Below are 15,998 nucleotides of genomic sequence, written 5' to 3'. Positions count from 1 at the left end.
CAGACAGAGAGAGTGCACCAGCCCTTGACTGCTATTGATCCTTTTAAGTGGAAGAAGAACTTAATCATTAAGTCTACATAGCAGATTGATTGACAGTTTAATTTGAATGTCCTCAGAGGAGTACCTTAATTGATTTAACGTAATGTGAGACCATTGACCACAAAACCAGTCTCAAGTGTCAATTTTCAAAAGTGACAAAAAAGCTGAACAACTAAGCTTCCCATTGATGTATGTTTTTTTAGGATAGGACAATATTTGGCTGAGTTACAACTATTTGAAATTCTGTAATATTAGGGTGCAAAAAAATCTAAATATTGAGAAAATTGCCTTTAAGGTTGTCCAAATTAAGTCCTTAGCAATGCATATTATTAATCAAAAATGATGTTTTGATACATTTACGGTAGGAAATTTACAAAATATCTTCATGGAAATTGATCTTTACTTAACATCCAAATGATTTTTGGGATAAAAGAAAAATCTATGTTTTTTTGGCTATTGCTACAAATATACCCATTCTACTTGAGACTGGTTTTGTGGTCCAGGGTCACATATAGAAACAAATATATGCAATAGTAACAAGTAAATGCTTTTTCTTTGACTTCAGTGATTTTATCAGTATATTTGAGTAAAACGGTCAACTGAAAGTTTTCAGAACTTCGTATTTGGTATGTAAACAGAACTGACATGAACAAAATCTGATTATAATCATGTTATCCAGCAACTGATGACCACAAAATAGTGTGGAATCTTAAATATTTCGAACTAATTTTACATTGTGAATCTCAGATTCTCAATGTGGTCTCAAATTTAAACGCATTAAAATGTAATTTGCGGGTCATAAACATACATATACGTATACTGTTATGATTCGTACACACAGACATGCAGGATGCTGTAAATACACCCGATTTATTGGTCTGTGAACCATGTGCTAAAGCTTGTGAAAATACTTTGGGTTATTAAAGCGTAGAAGCACACCCAGGTGTAAATTATACAAGAATACAAAGTAACGTCTGACGGAAGCACTGGCTGATCTCAATCATTTTCAGCCTTTTAACCATACAGTATATAAAAGCTTATGAGATTTTATTTCACTACATTTACATTAATATGTATCAATATAACAGTACAAAGTAGAAACCTACATTTACTTTTTAGAAAAACATTTTAATATATAGAAAACCTGCACAAGGAGACTTTCAAAGACATTTGAGTTTTAAGTGATGATCGAATTAATCAGTTTTGATTCAATTCAACGAAAAAAAAAAAACATTTGAATTGATTTTCACAATTTTTTACCATCAGCAAAATCAACTCTAGTACATATCTTCTGTCAGCAAATCATACTGGTGAACTGAAATCCTCTCTCCTTGCAGTGACTGCATCACTTATGACGGCCAGGACATTATGTTTCCTCCAATTTGATTCTTCCTGACATGCCCTCTGCGTCTGACAGTCAACTGATTGCCTGCTTTCTATCCTACTTGGTAAAACAACTAAATCAAGTCAATTGGAGGTTCATTTTCTACCCATCACACACTCAACAGCCTTCCCACAACTACTAGTCCCAAAGGGCTCTGCACTGGGACCACTGACATTATCTTTTGCTCTGTTATCAAACCACATACTTTCTCTTAGCAGTGTAATGCCGACAACACTCAATTCTAGATCCTATAATCTCCCTCTATTTCCACTTTCTTCATAGTCTGCATCTCTCACGTTCCAGCTTGGATAACTAATCATCACCTTAAGCTTAACCTAGACGAGGCTGACTTCCTCTTACGTGAGGCCAAACAGCCACTAGTCAATCCATCCCCATGTGTGTTAAGGGTCATGCAGTTGTCACCTCCTGACTAACAGAAAATTGTCACAGCCTGTAACTCAACTTCACCCTTATTTATCTTAGTCTATACAAAGTTTTACAATAGGTAGTTGCCAATTGTAAACATAGTTGTGTAGTTAAAAAAAAGTTTAAACTGGCATCTCACAAGCTATGCTATGTAAACCAAAGGCACATAACTAAATAAGCAGGCTTTCGATAATAAACGTGGCCCAATTACATAGAAATGTCTATTTTATGTATATTTGGTGTCAAATAACTTTTTTTCTTTCCTAAACATTTGTTTTAATCATGAATTTGTATTATAAGTAATCAGCTCAGGTCCTCATTTTTCCAAACGATTCCCAAAAAAATTTAATGAATGTAAATTACATTCTGGTAAAATTGCATAAACTCAAATGTTAGCAATTTTTGGCATTTATTAAAATGACCACATCAAATCAAAACTTGCCTGCTTTGTTTTTATTTCTTATATTTCCATTAACAATAACCTTCCTGACACACAAAAATGTAATAAGAAAGTGCATAAGTTAAGAATAAATGTTTCATATAAGCCTTAAAATATATATATGTATATATATCTACAATGAGTCTATTCAAACTTTTAAATAAAATCCTGGTCAAAACATAGGCCTTTGTCTCTGTTTATAGTGACGAGATGCTCTGCTGTTATGCGTCACAGGCCATTGAGTTACCAGACCAGTACGTCTAAAGCATCCGTCAACACTGAGACGTGGGGAACAAGGAAGCTTATGTTCCACATAGCGGTGCATTGTCAGCTATTAATAACCAGAAGAGTGTGCCGTTGCAGCACAGGAGATTCCGGACTAAGGACTTTACTGATTAGTGACTTAATGGAACTGAATGGACCCAAATGCTGACTGACTTGCTAAATCAATTTATCACCTGCCCAAGGTAGACCACACTCTTAGTTTTCATTCAGTGGTCTAAAAGAACCCTGTAAAGAATTTTTTTTCTTAATTCTGACAAATAATAAATGACGATTAAGTAAAAACATTTTTCCTACCAATTTTCCCAATTAATAATTATTAAATTAACTATTCATATTTACACATTCAAATTCTCAATCCTATATTTGTAACACTTTACAATATGGTCCTATTAGATAATATCGGTATGTGTGTTAACTAACAATGAACAATGCATTGGTTACAGTACTTATTATTTTTTGTTAGTCCATCCATAGTTAGTTCATGTTTACTGAATAATGATTTATGATTTTAAATATTTTAATAATGTATTAGTAAATGTTAAAATTAATTAAGATTAATAAAGTCTTTAAATGTACTTTCCATTATTAGTTCATGTTGATTTATGTTGTTACCTAAAGTGTTATACATATTTTAAAATATAGACAATAATAGACTATTTATATATCTATGTATATGTATAATACATTTTCTAAAGAACAATATTATGCATGCATCAAAACTATTTTTTCTGTGCCCATCAAAACTATTTTTTCTGTGCCTAAAAACGTTTTTAAGAATTATCTGTATGACCTATTTGTATTTGCATCAAAACAAAACATGCACTTGGCTTCAAGATGGTCTATGAATGTCACACCAAGCCTCATTTAAATTGCTCATTTCTGGTGACGTTATCGTAAGTGACTTCTCTGGGGCTCGTTGTTTATTTCCTTGCGTGTGCATTCCAAGGACAAACAGATAAATAGGGAAGTATAATTTAGTATCCCATAACAGTCACTGTACATACACTCGTTTTCTCCACAAGCACTTTGTGAGAGTGAATGTCATGAAACATGTCTGGGTCTTAATTTACAGAATCAAAAGAGAGATATAATATTCTTAGGTTTTAAAAAAATAAAATGAAGCTTATTTTAAAACCATAATGACTGCCATTGTTTCCATGCAAATAAAACACATCATCTTCCCCAGTTCACACTACAATTTTGCAAATAAAATATTCTCATTTTACATAGCATGTATACATTCAAAAGGTCCTGAATTTCTAAAATTGTTACAACTGTTGTGCCATATTATTCAAGGCCTGATATAACTATGAAAGGCCATGCAGTACTCCCACAGGTCAATGGAAGTACTCCTCCTAGTGGCAGTGGCTTTAACATCTTTAACAATCACCTGTTTATTCAGTTTTCCTAAAATCTCTCAGAAACAAACTAAAACTTCAATGTCACAAACAAGCCACTGAGTGTGAATAAAACTCACCTTTTTGATCGTTTTCGTTTGTACTAAGGCAAGCTCGCGGTTTTCATCAGCGACATACAGGGAGAGTTTGACGTACGGATCACTAATAGGAAATAAAGAAACAAAATACAAAGAGTACTTTGAATATAAATAAATATATAATTGAATATAAATAAAAATTAATATAAAATATATAAAAAGAGCATTACAAGTTTATACAATCAAAAACTACAAAAGATTAAATGCATTAAACAGTAAATTCATTTTTATATATATATATATATATATATATATATATATATATATATATATATATATATATATATATAAATAAAAATACTGATAGATCACTTATTTCTCATCTTGTACTATAAAATTTACCTTTGGCTGGTCAGGCAATTAAATAGTGAAGTAATAAAACTGTCACATCTTGGCAATGGAAAAATTCTGACTAAGATAAGCTACAATGATATCCACTGATTCACAAACACACACACACACACACACACACACCTAATAAGACCTTGGGTGGTATATTTTAATCCTGATATCATATTGTGTGGGATAATTTTTTAACTGCAATAAAATAATGCAATTTAGTAATTTAGTTTGAATTAAAATTCAAGTAAAATTATTTATCAGCACTGATTTTGCAGATTTAAAGCAGCTGCTTTTCCCAAACCACCTCGACTAACATTAAGAGCAAAGGTCTGGGTGTGGAAAGTTGGAAAAGTGGTCAGAAAATGGGAGGGAGACAAAGAAAGGAAGCCATTAAGAAATTAAGGATTAGCACAGCAGGACTCATTAGTTTTCCATCAAATATTAGGTCAGATGCACGTCCAGTCCCTGTCCCATATGGAAAAGTTGTGTAAGAATCTTACAAGATATGATTCTTAAAGGATATGATTGACAGGAACACAAATTTATGCAATAAACCTCAAACTGTATAACGTTCTATACTGTAAGTGTGCTTCATGTCATAGTATATGAAACTTAAGATACACGCAGGACTGTATAAATGGCATTGAGAAAAATAAGTGTGTGCTTTCACTGCGTGTTTGTAGAACAGCATACACATTCATACTTGAAAATGAATTTTGTCCAGATTACTTAATTACCAGACAAAATATATACTTTTCAGAACTTATCCAATTACGGATGCATCTCAATCAGCTCCCTATCTTGTGAATCAGTATAACATGTACACGCATCGTCTCTGGTAAGTGCCCTGGCTCACTGTATATTGGGACAGTGACCACTCAATTTCCGGCGACATTTTTACATGATTATGTACGTAACGATGTCAACGGACAACATAGTAGAACGTCACCATTGGAATTACTAAACAACAGGCAGGACCAGGGCTGGATTGGTAATTGGGCATACCGGGCATTTTCCCGGTGGGCCGACAATGTTTTTTTTGCCAAGGACCATCACGCAGGGACAGCGAGCAGCCAGTGGCCCATTGGTTTGTCTCCTGTATTGACAGCGCAAACCACCAAGTGCCAATGTGCTATAGACGGAGCAATGAAGTATTTTGCTCCACCTGAAGAGTGCTTCACCGCAACTTCTTCCTCGTCGGCTTTTCCCACGTTTTCACACTCACAGCAGCTTTATCAAGAACAGGCTTGCTCTGCTGTGAGTGATGCAGGCCAAAGAGCCAGGCAGGAGGAGGAGGAGGAGGAGAGGAGAGCAGTTGAATCAGTAAAGTGCTTGATAGGGACTCAGAACGGAGGCAGGCATCTAACATATCCTAATGTGTGCGCACGCCATGATTATAGAATACGTTCCCCGCAATTTTTTGGCCAAGTCAAGTATGTTCATAGAGGTTTCCATGGGCCAATGAGCATAAATCTACATTTAAATGAAAAAAGACCCGGTATTGTCGAACCTGACGTTTTAGTCTCATCAAAAAAGTTTTTGAACCATAAGATTTTTAGTTTTTTAAAGAATTATTTTCTGCTCACCAAGCCAGCATTTATTTGATCCGAAATACAGCAAAAGCAGTAATAGTGAAATATTTTTATTATTTAAAATAACTTCTTTATTTGAATATATTTTAAAATGGAACTTGTTCCTGTGATCAAAGCTGAATTTTCAACATCATTACTCCAGTCTTCAGGGTCACATGATCCATCAGAAATATTCTAATTTGCTATAAGAAACATTTATTATTATTATTATTATCAATATTTAAAATAGTTGAGTACAATTTTTCTGGATTCTTTGAAGAATAGAAAAATCCAAAGATCAGTGTTTATCTGAAATAAAAAGCTTTTGTAACATTACGCCAAATTGCTGCCACAAAAGATTTTTTCGTAAAGCCATTCATTTTTAGTTTGTTTGAAATTTCACTCTTTTTCCTCACTTTCCTTCACTTTTAAATAGCTTGTAAAAGTGGCATGTGCATTTTATTTTTACTTTCGAATTAGCAGAAGTTCGGCATCAACAGCTCGGATGCATTTCAAATAACAACAAAATACAAAGTCGCTTAGCCAATATATAAATCATAGAATTCTTATTACCAAAACGAATAAAAATACACCATGCTGTATGCTAGCCTAGGCTATGCCTAATATAAAATAACTATAAGTATGGCCTAAGTATAACAAATAATAATAAGTATAGCCTACAAAACACCGTGGAACCAAATAAATAAGAAACGTAAAACATTTATTGTGAGTAAGCAAATAAGTAAGAAAGCTTGGAGACACGACATACACCTTGATATCAAATTAAATAAATACATTTGTGGAACCACTGTGGAACCAAATAAATGAGAAACAAATGTTTAAAAGACTTCCAATATCACCCATTAACGGCAAAAGTCAACAAGCGTTTCAAAATCCAAAATATTGGCAAACAGGTGCTTCTGAATTTCGTTTTAAAACTAAATCTTCTGTTATCGACCGGTCTGCCTCACCTCACTCTTCTTGTCAGTCAGCTCGACTCATCTTCTCACTTGATAAATGAATTCTGATCGGTGATGCGACTGTAGTTCGGCACGCTAAATTAAGCAGCGCATTCAGTTTTAATTGTAGTGTCAGTTCTCTAACTCAACTAAATTATTATTAATATAAAAAAAAAAATCTAAACAATGGTTGGGTACAGTGCCACAGTGGGCAAGTGACGTAACCGGTGTTGCGACATTCGGTATCACCGAAAACATCGTAGATGGCAGCAAGCCTAGAGCACAACTCCCTAGAATTTGCAATGCATTGTGGGATTTTTCAGGGAGCAAACGTTCGAAGTATTTTGCACTTGAGACAGCCCTTAAAATGGCAGATTCCCTAATCGGTGCCCTGACTGCTGAACAAGGGAGCAGACTGAGACGCACCCAATGTTTCCATATGGAATTTTACACCTGAAACCTTAAAGAGATTACAATGACAAGGAGATTAAAAGATTTTCACAACAACAAACACAAAGTTCAAGGAAAATGTCATGGTCGTTTTTTAAGAACTCAACGGAATTTTACTGAATTTACAGAAAACAAAAAAGTTCAAATGGAAAAGCAAAAACAGCAAGCCGTGTTACTAGGAACTGCTGATTTGACTGAATCCCAGGTGGTTTACTATCTGTAAGGGTCTAGTGGGTGTTTTTATGCTGGTTTATAATACTAACCCACACCGACTACAGCATGGTCTCACATATACAGATAACAAGATCTATACGTTTTTGTACATGTTAGGGGAAAACACATGAAAGTATGGTCAAATCTCAAATTTCAGTCTCAAACGGTCATTACCTATTAAACTGTAGTTTGGAAACAATCTCATGATATCATAGCAACCCAATATTGATACTTTAGCTGATTTGCTTCTTAAAACCATGTAATTTAGCATCACCAGCAGTATACACTTTTTTCTTTAATTTGCGGAAATATGCAAATGAAGTTTTAGCCTGAAAGTCAAGTTCAGCATTTATCATTCACTGGCTTCTGGAACAGTTGTTTTGCTTCCTTTCCTGTTCTTTAGTCTGTTGTGCAGCTGAAAACGGCTTTCTCTGGTTTTTAATTGTAGTGTCTGGATTTCCCGTCGCCTGTAATTGAATGTTTATACAAGGACTCGGCTTTCTTGATTAGGATAAAACAATATACCACTTTTGAGACTGGACACTCTTGCTTTTGTAAACATATTACGCATTTTAACAGATGGATATTCTCTGGCTATAAATGGAAATGTCATTTCCAGGAGAAGATCAAAAAAGGTGATGAGTGACGCATTTATGTGTGCAGATGTAAAAGTAAAGTGTATGAATATAAAAAACAACTGACAAAAATGGCTAAATCATTCTGAGAATAGACTGAAGACAGAGGCAAGAGTCGGGAAAAACCTGTCTGCTTTGGAATTTCTTGGATCTTTGATTCTCTTGGCCAGCACTAGAGAAACCCCAGACGCCCAAAATCACTGTCCCATTTTTTCGTGTTAAAGGCCACGGAGCTGCTCAGGTGTCATAGGGACATTAACAGTGCGCACTGTTACCATAGAGATGGGCGACTTCGTCACAGAGGACTTGGCTCGGGACTTGATTGTGTGCAAAAAGCTGAAATTAGAGGGGAACAGAGGAAAATACAAATCTAAAGGGGGGCTCTGAGACAGAGAACACTCTCAACTCACTGATCTCGGCTGATTCAAGTAAACTAAAGGTGAACAGGATTATCGACTGCATCTGCAAAAACTGCAGCTTCATTGACATTTTTCAAGGACTTTTAAGGCTGATAGCAATCTGCTGTCAAATGACAACACAAGATTTAAGAACACTTGGTTAACAACAAAGACGAAGAAAAACTAAAATATTACTGAAATATATATATATATATATATATAAAAAAGTGCTGTCAAACGATTAATCGCATCCGAAATAAAAGTTTTTGTTTACATAATATGTGTGTTTATAATGTGCATATTTATTATGTACATATAAATACAAACACATACATGTATATATTTTAGGGATGCAACGATACCATTTTTACAGATCCGATTCGATCCAGAAAATTCTGAGTATCGGCCAATTCCGATCCGATCCCAGCGCAGTTTTTTTATTATTTTTTTAAATCAATGTAGAATTTCTATACTTCTGTGTCACTCTTTTGTGTGTTAAACACAATCTATTAGACAACTTCATTTTAATGAAAAATAACATGAAAAAATATATAGGGGCTGTTTACACCTGGTCACTTCAAGCGTTTTGTAATATAAATTTGATCGCTCAAACCACTTCAGGAGGTGGTCTGGGCCGCATTCCAAACGAAACTGGACATGTGTAAACGCATCTGGTTGTTGAAACCACATATGTAAATTTTACTTGTCCCAAAATGTAAAAAATAAAAATAAACGTGTGAGACCGTGTTATAGGCTATATGACATTATAGTCCGATATGACTGTGCTAATGCAACACGCATCGCCGCGGACGAGTAGCTGAGTATCTCTTCAGCAAGCTGACACGCAAAATGCCGCGAATGAAACTGAAAGTAAGACACAGACGATCAACACAATACTCTTCATTAAAAGTATAAGACAAACTTATCTTTCCAGTGCTGATGCCACGTGTTCTCCTATTGCGGTCTTTGATCTTGAAATGAGCTGATAATTAATCAAATGCAGCGCTTATCTTTTGATTTCATTGACGTGAACTTCGTTACATTTAAATATAGCGCAGGAATTGAAGATCGGATTTATGTCCGTTTTGCGACTTTGTGGCCATGTATACATTGAAACGTTTTAACAAATCATATAGATATCCGATCAGTGAAAACGCATGAAACAGGCCTATTCGTAATCTATGACAAAAAATATTATAAATTAGGTTAGTGGATAATTTAGCAGCAAAATTTATTCTAGAAAAATCATGAGTGCACAATTTTATAAAACCTAAACATTTAGTGATAACATTATTTAGTGGGGAACAAATAAAAGTGAATATACGAAGGACTATATCTGGTAAAATGTTACACATTGCTCTTTATATTGTTGTACAATACATTAATGAAAACAAGTAAATATATTTATTTATAAATATAAACTACAAAATTAAAAAGACATTTCTTTTAAATGTATAGCACAATGAAGGCAGTGACATATGATAGAGCAGTCCTATCTATCATATATGTTGCTGCCTCCATTACTGTGCTATGCATTAGATTATTAATAGACTTGATAGGACAGAACAAGAAATGCTATAAATAATCTTTCATTGCGCAAAAGCATTATAATACGAAAAGCTCCAATAGAGTGGCACAAAGCGCTTATGGCTTCCCGTGCGCAGAATGATGCGCTTGAAGCAGCACGGAGTCACAGCGCGCAGCTCCGCATAGAGAAGTTCAAAGCTCAAAAGGAAAGAGATATTGGTGCGTAGCTTATTAAATCTGTGCATAGTTTATTGATCCTTTTCATTTAACAGTTTTAAATCTCAGTTATTGAGCGCTCTTGGAGAGAGTTTCATCATCTTGACTGTCTTAACCGAACGTGACAGTTTGAATGCTGAACGGAGGATGTTTAGCATATTTAACGACTTAAATATTCATCTGTACCTCACATTAAACTATGGAACGGCTTCAGAACACTTGGACTTTGACTTTATGGTGCTTTCTAAATGTTTTTGTGCTTTTGTGGGGCTTAACAATAACACAGAATAGTATACGCAAAATATCGGATTTGGGTCGGTCTCGTCTGACCGATACCTGATCCGGCAGGAATTCCAGTATCGGAGTCGATACCGATCCTGAGTATCGGATCGATGCATATATATTATATAATATTTAAGAAAAATGTTGTTTATATATTAAATATATAATATAAAATATAAGAATATAAATATATAAAAGTATATACATGCAAATACATCAAAATATAATATAAAAGAATCCGAAGCCAAAAATAGACTGACAGACTATGTTTATTTGCTTCCACAAAATCATTTTTTTCAGATTGGTGCAAGAAAAACAAGATAAAATATAAATTAAAATAAAATAAAATAAAAATAAAATCCATACCAATTAAGTAAAAGCTGCGAAACACTTCATGATTCACATTTTTAGCTCTTTACTGGCAAAATAAAATAAAGTCAAATAAAATAGTCAAATACCAATTAAGTGAAAGCTCTTTACTGTTAGTTCTTTACTACAAAACCAGGAACAAGACTCACTTTTATGTAGAACCTTCTGCCAAGACTAAATTAAAGCAGTAGGCTTCATATCACGTTCAAATCTGAAATAGACCGGATATCATGCTCCTTTCCTTTCTATTATTTTTTATTTATTTATTTAATAAGAGGTCAGCTTTTGCTATCATTTACAGAGCGAAGGCTCTCTGAGAAACTGTTTTCAGCATAGCCAAAAATGTTCAGAAAGTACTTGCGGATGTTAACAAATGTTTTAAACAAGGGGAATAGATATATTCCCCTAAACTACAGTGATGTTGTGCTATGGGCATTTAAAAACATTTTAAATTAAATATAGAAATAAATTTCAATACAAATAAAAGATAATAAAAAAAGGTTTTATAAGGTAAAATCTGGAGTCTACAGATTTTGTCCTATCAAATCTTCCTCACTTTCTCCGTTCAGACATCTGTGATGGTGCCTTGTGGCGTCCATTTGTTCAGCTGCATGTCTTTTGCTTTAATTAGCACAGATGTAGCATGGTACTCATGAACCAAACACGCCAGACTCAGATACAGACTCGTGCCGTCAAGCAATCTGCCCATAGAGGAGGTACCCATGGTGTTAGAATGTGGCCAATAGGATGCTGGGATACACAAACACTCATGGTGACAGGTGAAGTCTCTCTCTCTCTCTCTCACACACACACACACACACTCCAGGACTCTGTGATTGGAGCAGACAGGTCTGATGGAGCCTACAGTAGATCAGCACAGTTAGAACAGAAGGAGCTGTGACGTCTACACCACAGGAGCACAAGAGACAGAAAGAAAGAAAGAGAAAACTGAGAAAGCGAAATGAGTAAGACATACACAAGCCATTTTACACATAAATTTCTTCCCCTTTTTGAATCAAAAACTGGCTTTTGCAGCAAATGTGTTGTTTAGCGTTTATTTTCAATGCTTTTTTGATAACAGTGTAGGTTTATGAGGAGACAGACCACTCATAGAAAGTGAAGTTCTTCTTTTCAGTAACAAGAACCAGTCGCCTTTTTGATAGAGGCATGGCCTGTTTTATTTAATCTAGACGTGTTACAAAACGATCCTAACCCTATGGCAGCAGCAAATGTGCACTCGCAAGAGTTTCCACAGAGCAACGGTTACTATACACACATTATAACAAAATAGCTGGAAAATAGCTGTCCAGTGGGGTTGCCAAGATGACCGTTGAATAAACTGACTGATTTTAAAGAGATTGTTCTAATATCAAGTTACCACCAAGTTGTTGTAGTACCAATTTTGACAACTAGCCAAGATTAACATTTGTAGGAGTTTATGCTTTTGCATCCTCTGGAACAGTATACATACTAAACTAAACCAAATACACACACACACATAAATAAATAAATAAATATATATCGTTTTTTTTTTTACATAAGTGTGGGGTTTCGTAAAGATTTTTTAGGAGGAAGGAAATTTAGGACACATTAATTTGATCAAAAGTGACACTTAAGACATTCTAAAATATTTCTACTTTAAATAAATGCTGTTCCTTTTAACATTCCATTCATCAAAGAATCAAGAAAATAATTAGAAATGTATAAATGCAAAAATTAAGCAGCACTACTAAATTACTACAATAAATTGCTATAAAATCTTTTCAAATAAAACAGTTAACTAAATTCCAATATTTCACAATCTAATATTTTTGCTGTATTTTTAATCAATTAAATGCAGCCTTGGTGAGCATAAGAGACTTCTGGCTCCAAACTTTTGAACAGTAAGCTACAAATAATATTGCTAAGTAGGGGTGGGCGATATGGGAAAAATATCATATCACGATTTCACGATTTTATCACGATTCTTTGTCATGTTGGTTTTACTATTTTATCTGAGCAGTACAGCTAAACTAATTTCCCTATTATAAAGACACAGCCTTTCAAGGTTACAAAATATAAAAAAGAATGGTGGATATTTAGGCCAAAATGGGCGAAGATAAAAATCTTTATCATTATTTTATCTTTGTTATTAAAGAATAAGAACAAAGATACACATAAATACACATAATATTCAAATAAAACAAACAGTGCCTTATTTTCAGGTACAATAGGTGTATTTAGCAGGAACATTCAAGAAACTGAATGAACAAATATAAAAAACACTTTATAGATTGATTCCTATTAAAGCAACTATTATTTTTTTCAGTCAAGAGTAGAGAGTTATTTTTTTATCTCTGTGTTTTGTTGTTTTAGCATTAAAAAATAAAAATGTCTGTCATCGATTCTGTCATACTGTTTTATTTTTATACCATCATTTACTCACTGAAAATTAGTTTTAAACCTGAATGAGTTTCTTTCTTCTGCTGAACATAAATGCTATTTTGAGGAATGTGGAAAACTAAACAGTTGCTGGTCCACAGTGACTTCCACAGTATTTTTTTTCTTCTATCAAAGTCAATGTGGACCAGCAACTGTTTGGTTACCCATGCTCTTCAAAATATCTTCTTTTGTGTTCAGCACATGAAACTACTTAATACAGGTTTGGGACACCGTGAGTGAGCAAATGACAGAAATTACATTTTGTGTGAACTATCCCTTTAATGACAGTCAGCTGCATGTTTAGTTCGGTCCCTTTAAGTTTAAGACCTGCACGTATCTAATATACAGGCACGCATCCGTTTCTCTCAACGGTTTACTTTCATTTTAAACATAACCAACTGAGTCTATATGCAAACCTTGTGCGTTTTGACAGTATTAGCTCAAAAGATAACTTAGTTGAGTAAGCAGGTGCTGTTAGACAGGCGTTTTAGTGAATGAAAAGCTTAACCTTCCAAGAGTTACTCCACCGCTGAGTTAACACTGATATGAATGTATGTGGCGTTGTACAGGCGTTGATACGGCGGCGCCAGTACTGCAGCTGATAGAATGTGCGTTGTAGCACGATATTTCTTCAAAAGCAGATCGTGGAGACATTTTTATCGTCCACGATCAAAAATCGTCATATCGAACACCCCTATTGCTAAGTGAGCACAGTTTCACTTTATGTCGATGCACTAACCACAAGGCTACAATTTTTTCGCTTTCTAAGTTTCAGCTACACACATAGAATCATTCCCAAATACACCACACAACTCCTCACAAATAAAAAGCTAATAATTGACTATGGCATTTTTTTTGTCTTGGACTGAACGAGGTGACTAGCTGTGAGAGAAAAAAGGAAGGAAATACTCCGGGCAGTTAAGCAGCAAAAATAAAAGTAAAGCCATTATGCAAGAGTGGGGAGTAGCAGATAAGGCTGTATTTATATTGTTATATTCATTACACATTACAGACACCTCCACTTTGAAGTTGAAGATCAACTCTTAGAGATTTGTGACTAGACGTCAATTGTTAAGCCTTCTGAGAATTTAAATGGTTTGGTATCAAAGGTTAATTTGATACCAAACCTGCCTTGAGCCTGATCATTTAACATGACATTTTTATTAGGTTCTGCAAATGTATTACAATTGTATGGTATAAACATAACTTGCAAATGTCCCAAGCAGGGATGTTAAAATTCCTATAAAAAATATTAATAGCCGTAGAAAAATGACACTGCATTTTGGACAGCTGTAAATGTAAGTGGTTATCATTTTCTAGCTTAACTCATGTTATTTATTAGCTAACTAATGGTGTTTGATAAATGACAGTCATTCAAATTTCATTGCCAGGCATTTCCAGGGCCATAACTGTAAACTGTTTTAGCTGATGATAGCCTAATACATGCATGTATGAAAGTCCTTTTGTTGTAGTTCACCATGTTTTGTTGTACAAACATTTTGTATTATAGTACAAAACATTCCTTATTAATTTTCTGCTGATCTGCTTTTAGATACCTAAAGTACAGTGTGAAAAAAAAGGATGAAGTGTGCATCTTACAAGACTGGAATAGTATTTCTAATTCAGAATTGAATGTTTAATTCAATGTGTTATTTATGGTTTCTTTACTTGCAATTTCTCAGTGAAAGTTGTTTCAGAAAAATTTTGACTGTTACAATTGCAGTAAAGGGTTAACCCCCTAGTGCAAAGTTAGCATTAAATGCAGTGAATGGCCTATAAAAATTACATATGCTTTATGTAATCTATTCTAAAGGCCATCTGACATCAAACTTACACACAGTTAATTGACATGACCAGAAATGACACTGCGAGTAATTTATGCACTCTCTGACCTCTGACTTTAGAAGCTGAGAACTTCAAAGTTAAATAAACAGAACTTGCAACATTGCACAAATGAGAACAGCCAAGCATTTTCCCTTTGTGCTCCTTTCCTGGCAGACAGATCATTTGTTTGGATAAGTCTATTGTTTAAATTGAGAGAAAGACTCACAGAGTGCAGCTCAGTTATTCAGGCACATAACTAAAGGAGGAAATACACAAACACATTCATGCACGCGCACACACATCCAAGCAGGCTCACACATTTGCATTTGTTAATGAACGAGCGAAAAGACTGAACAGGTGCGATAGTTCACCACCTCTGCGGACGCATCCTTTAGTTCTTACCTGGCACCAATAATGTCCTTCTTCGCCAGATCAATGCCAGCAATGACCTTCACACGAAGAATACGAGATTCATTCTGCAAAACATGACACACACAGAAAAGACCATGAATAAATCAATACATCGTATGAGTCTGGAAGACAGAAAAAAAAAAATAGCCTAAAAAGTAAAAGTAGCCTAAAGAGTCCAAGTTGTGAGAGCGTCCTAATTTAACCTCCAGGAGAGAATGAAAAAGGAGCATCCTAAAGAAATTAGAAGGAAGCGGCAGCCAAGAAAGCTTTTGTGTTTATTGATGGACTAAGACGGAACTGTTTTAATGGTAT

The 15,998-nt window shown here is 34.6% G+C and overlaps 1 protein-coding gene across 5 annotated transcripts in view; it reads right to left on the bottom strand.

Moving 5' to 3' along the window:
• The window catches only part of LOC306862369 (E3 ubiquitin-protein ligase NEDD4-like), a 71,758-nt gene that overhangs the window by 46,064 nt on the left and 9,696 nt on the right, over positions 1-15,998 (bottom strand). For 4 of the 5 annotated variants that reach the window (XM_079405143.1, XM_079405140.1, XM_079405142.1 and 1 more), the window contains exons 2-3: positions 15,678-15,751; positions 4,051-4,132 (exon numbers count right to left, since the gene is read on the bottom strand). In XM_079405143.1, coding sequence (XP_079261269.1) covers positions 4,051-4,132; positions 15,678-15,751 — 156 coding nt within the window. The remainder of the gene's footprint in view (positions 1-4,050; positions 4,133-15,677; positions 15,752-15,998) is intronic. The other variant, XM_079405141.1, reaches the window with a different exon arrangement.

Source organism: Barbus barbus (genome assembly GCF_936440315.1).
Source record: "Barbus barbus genome assembly, chromosome: 43".
NCBI lineage: Eukaryota > Metazoa > Chordata > Actinopteri > Cypriniformes > Cyprinidae > Barbus > Barbus barbus.
The sequence above is the reverse complement of the archived record's forward strand: the minus strand, read 5'-3'. Positions and strand labels throughout refer to the sequence as shown.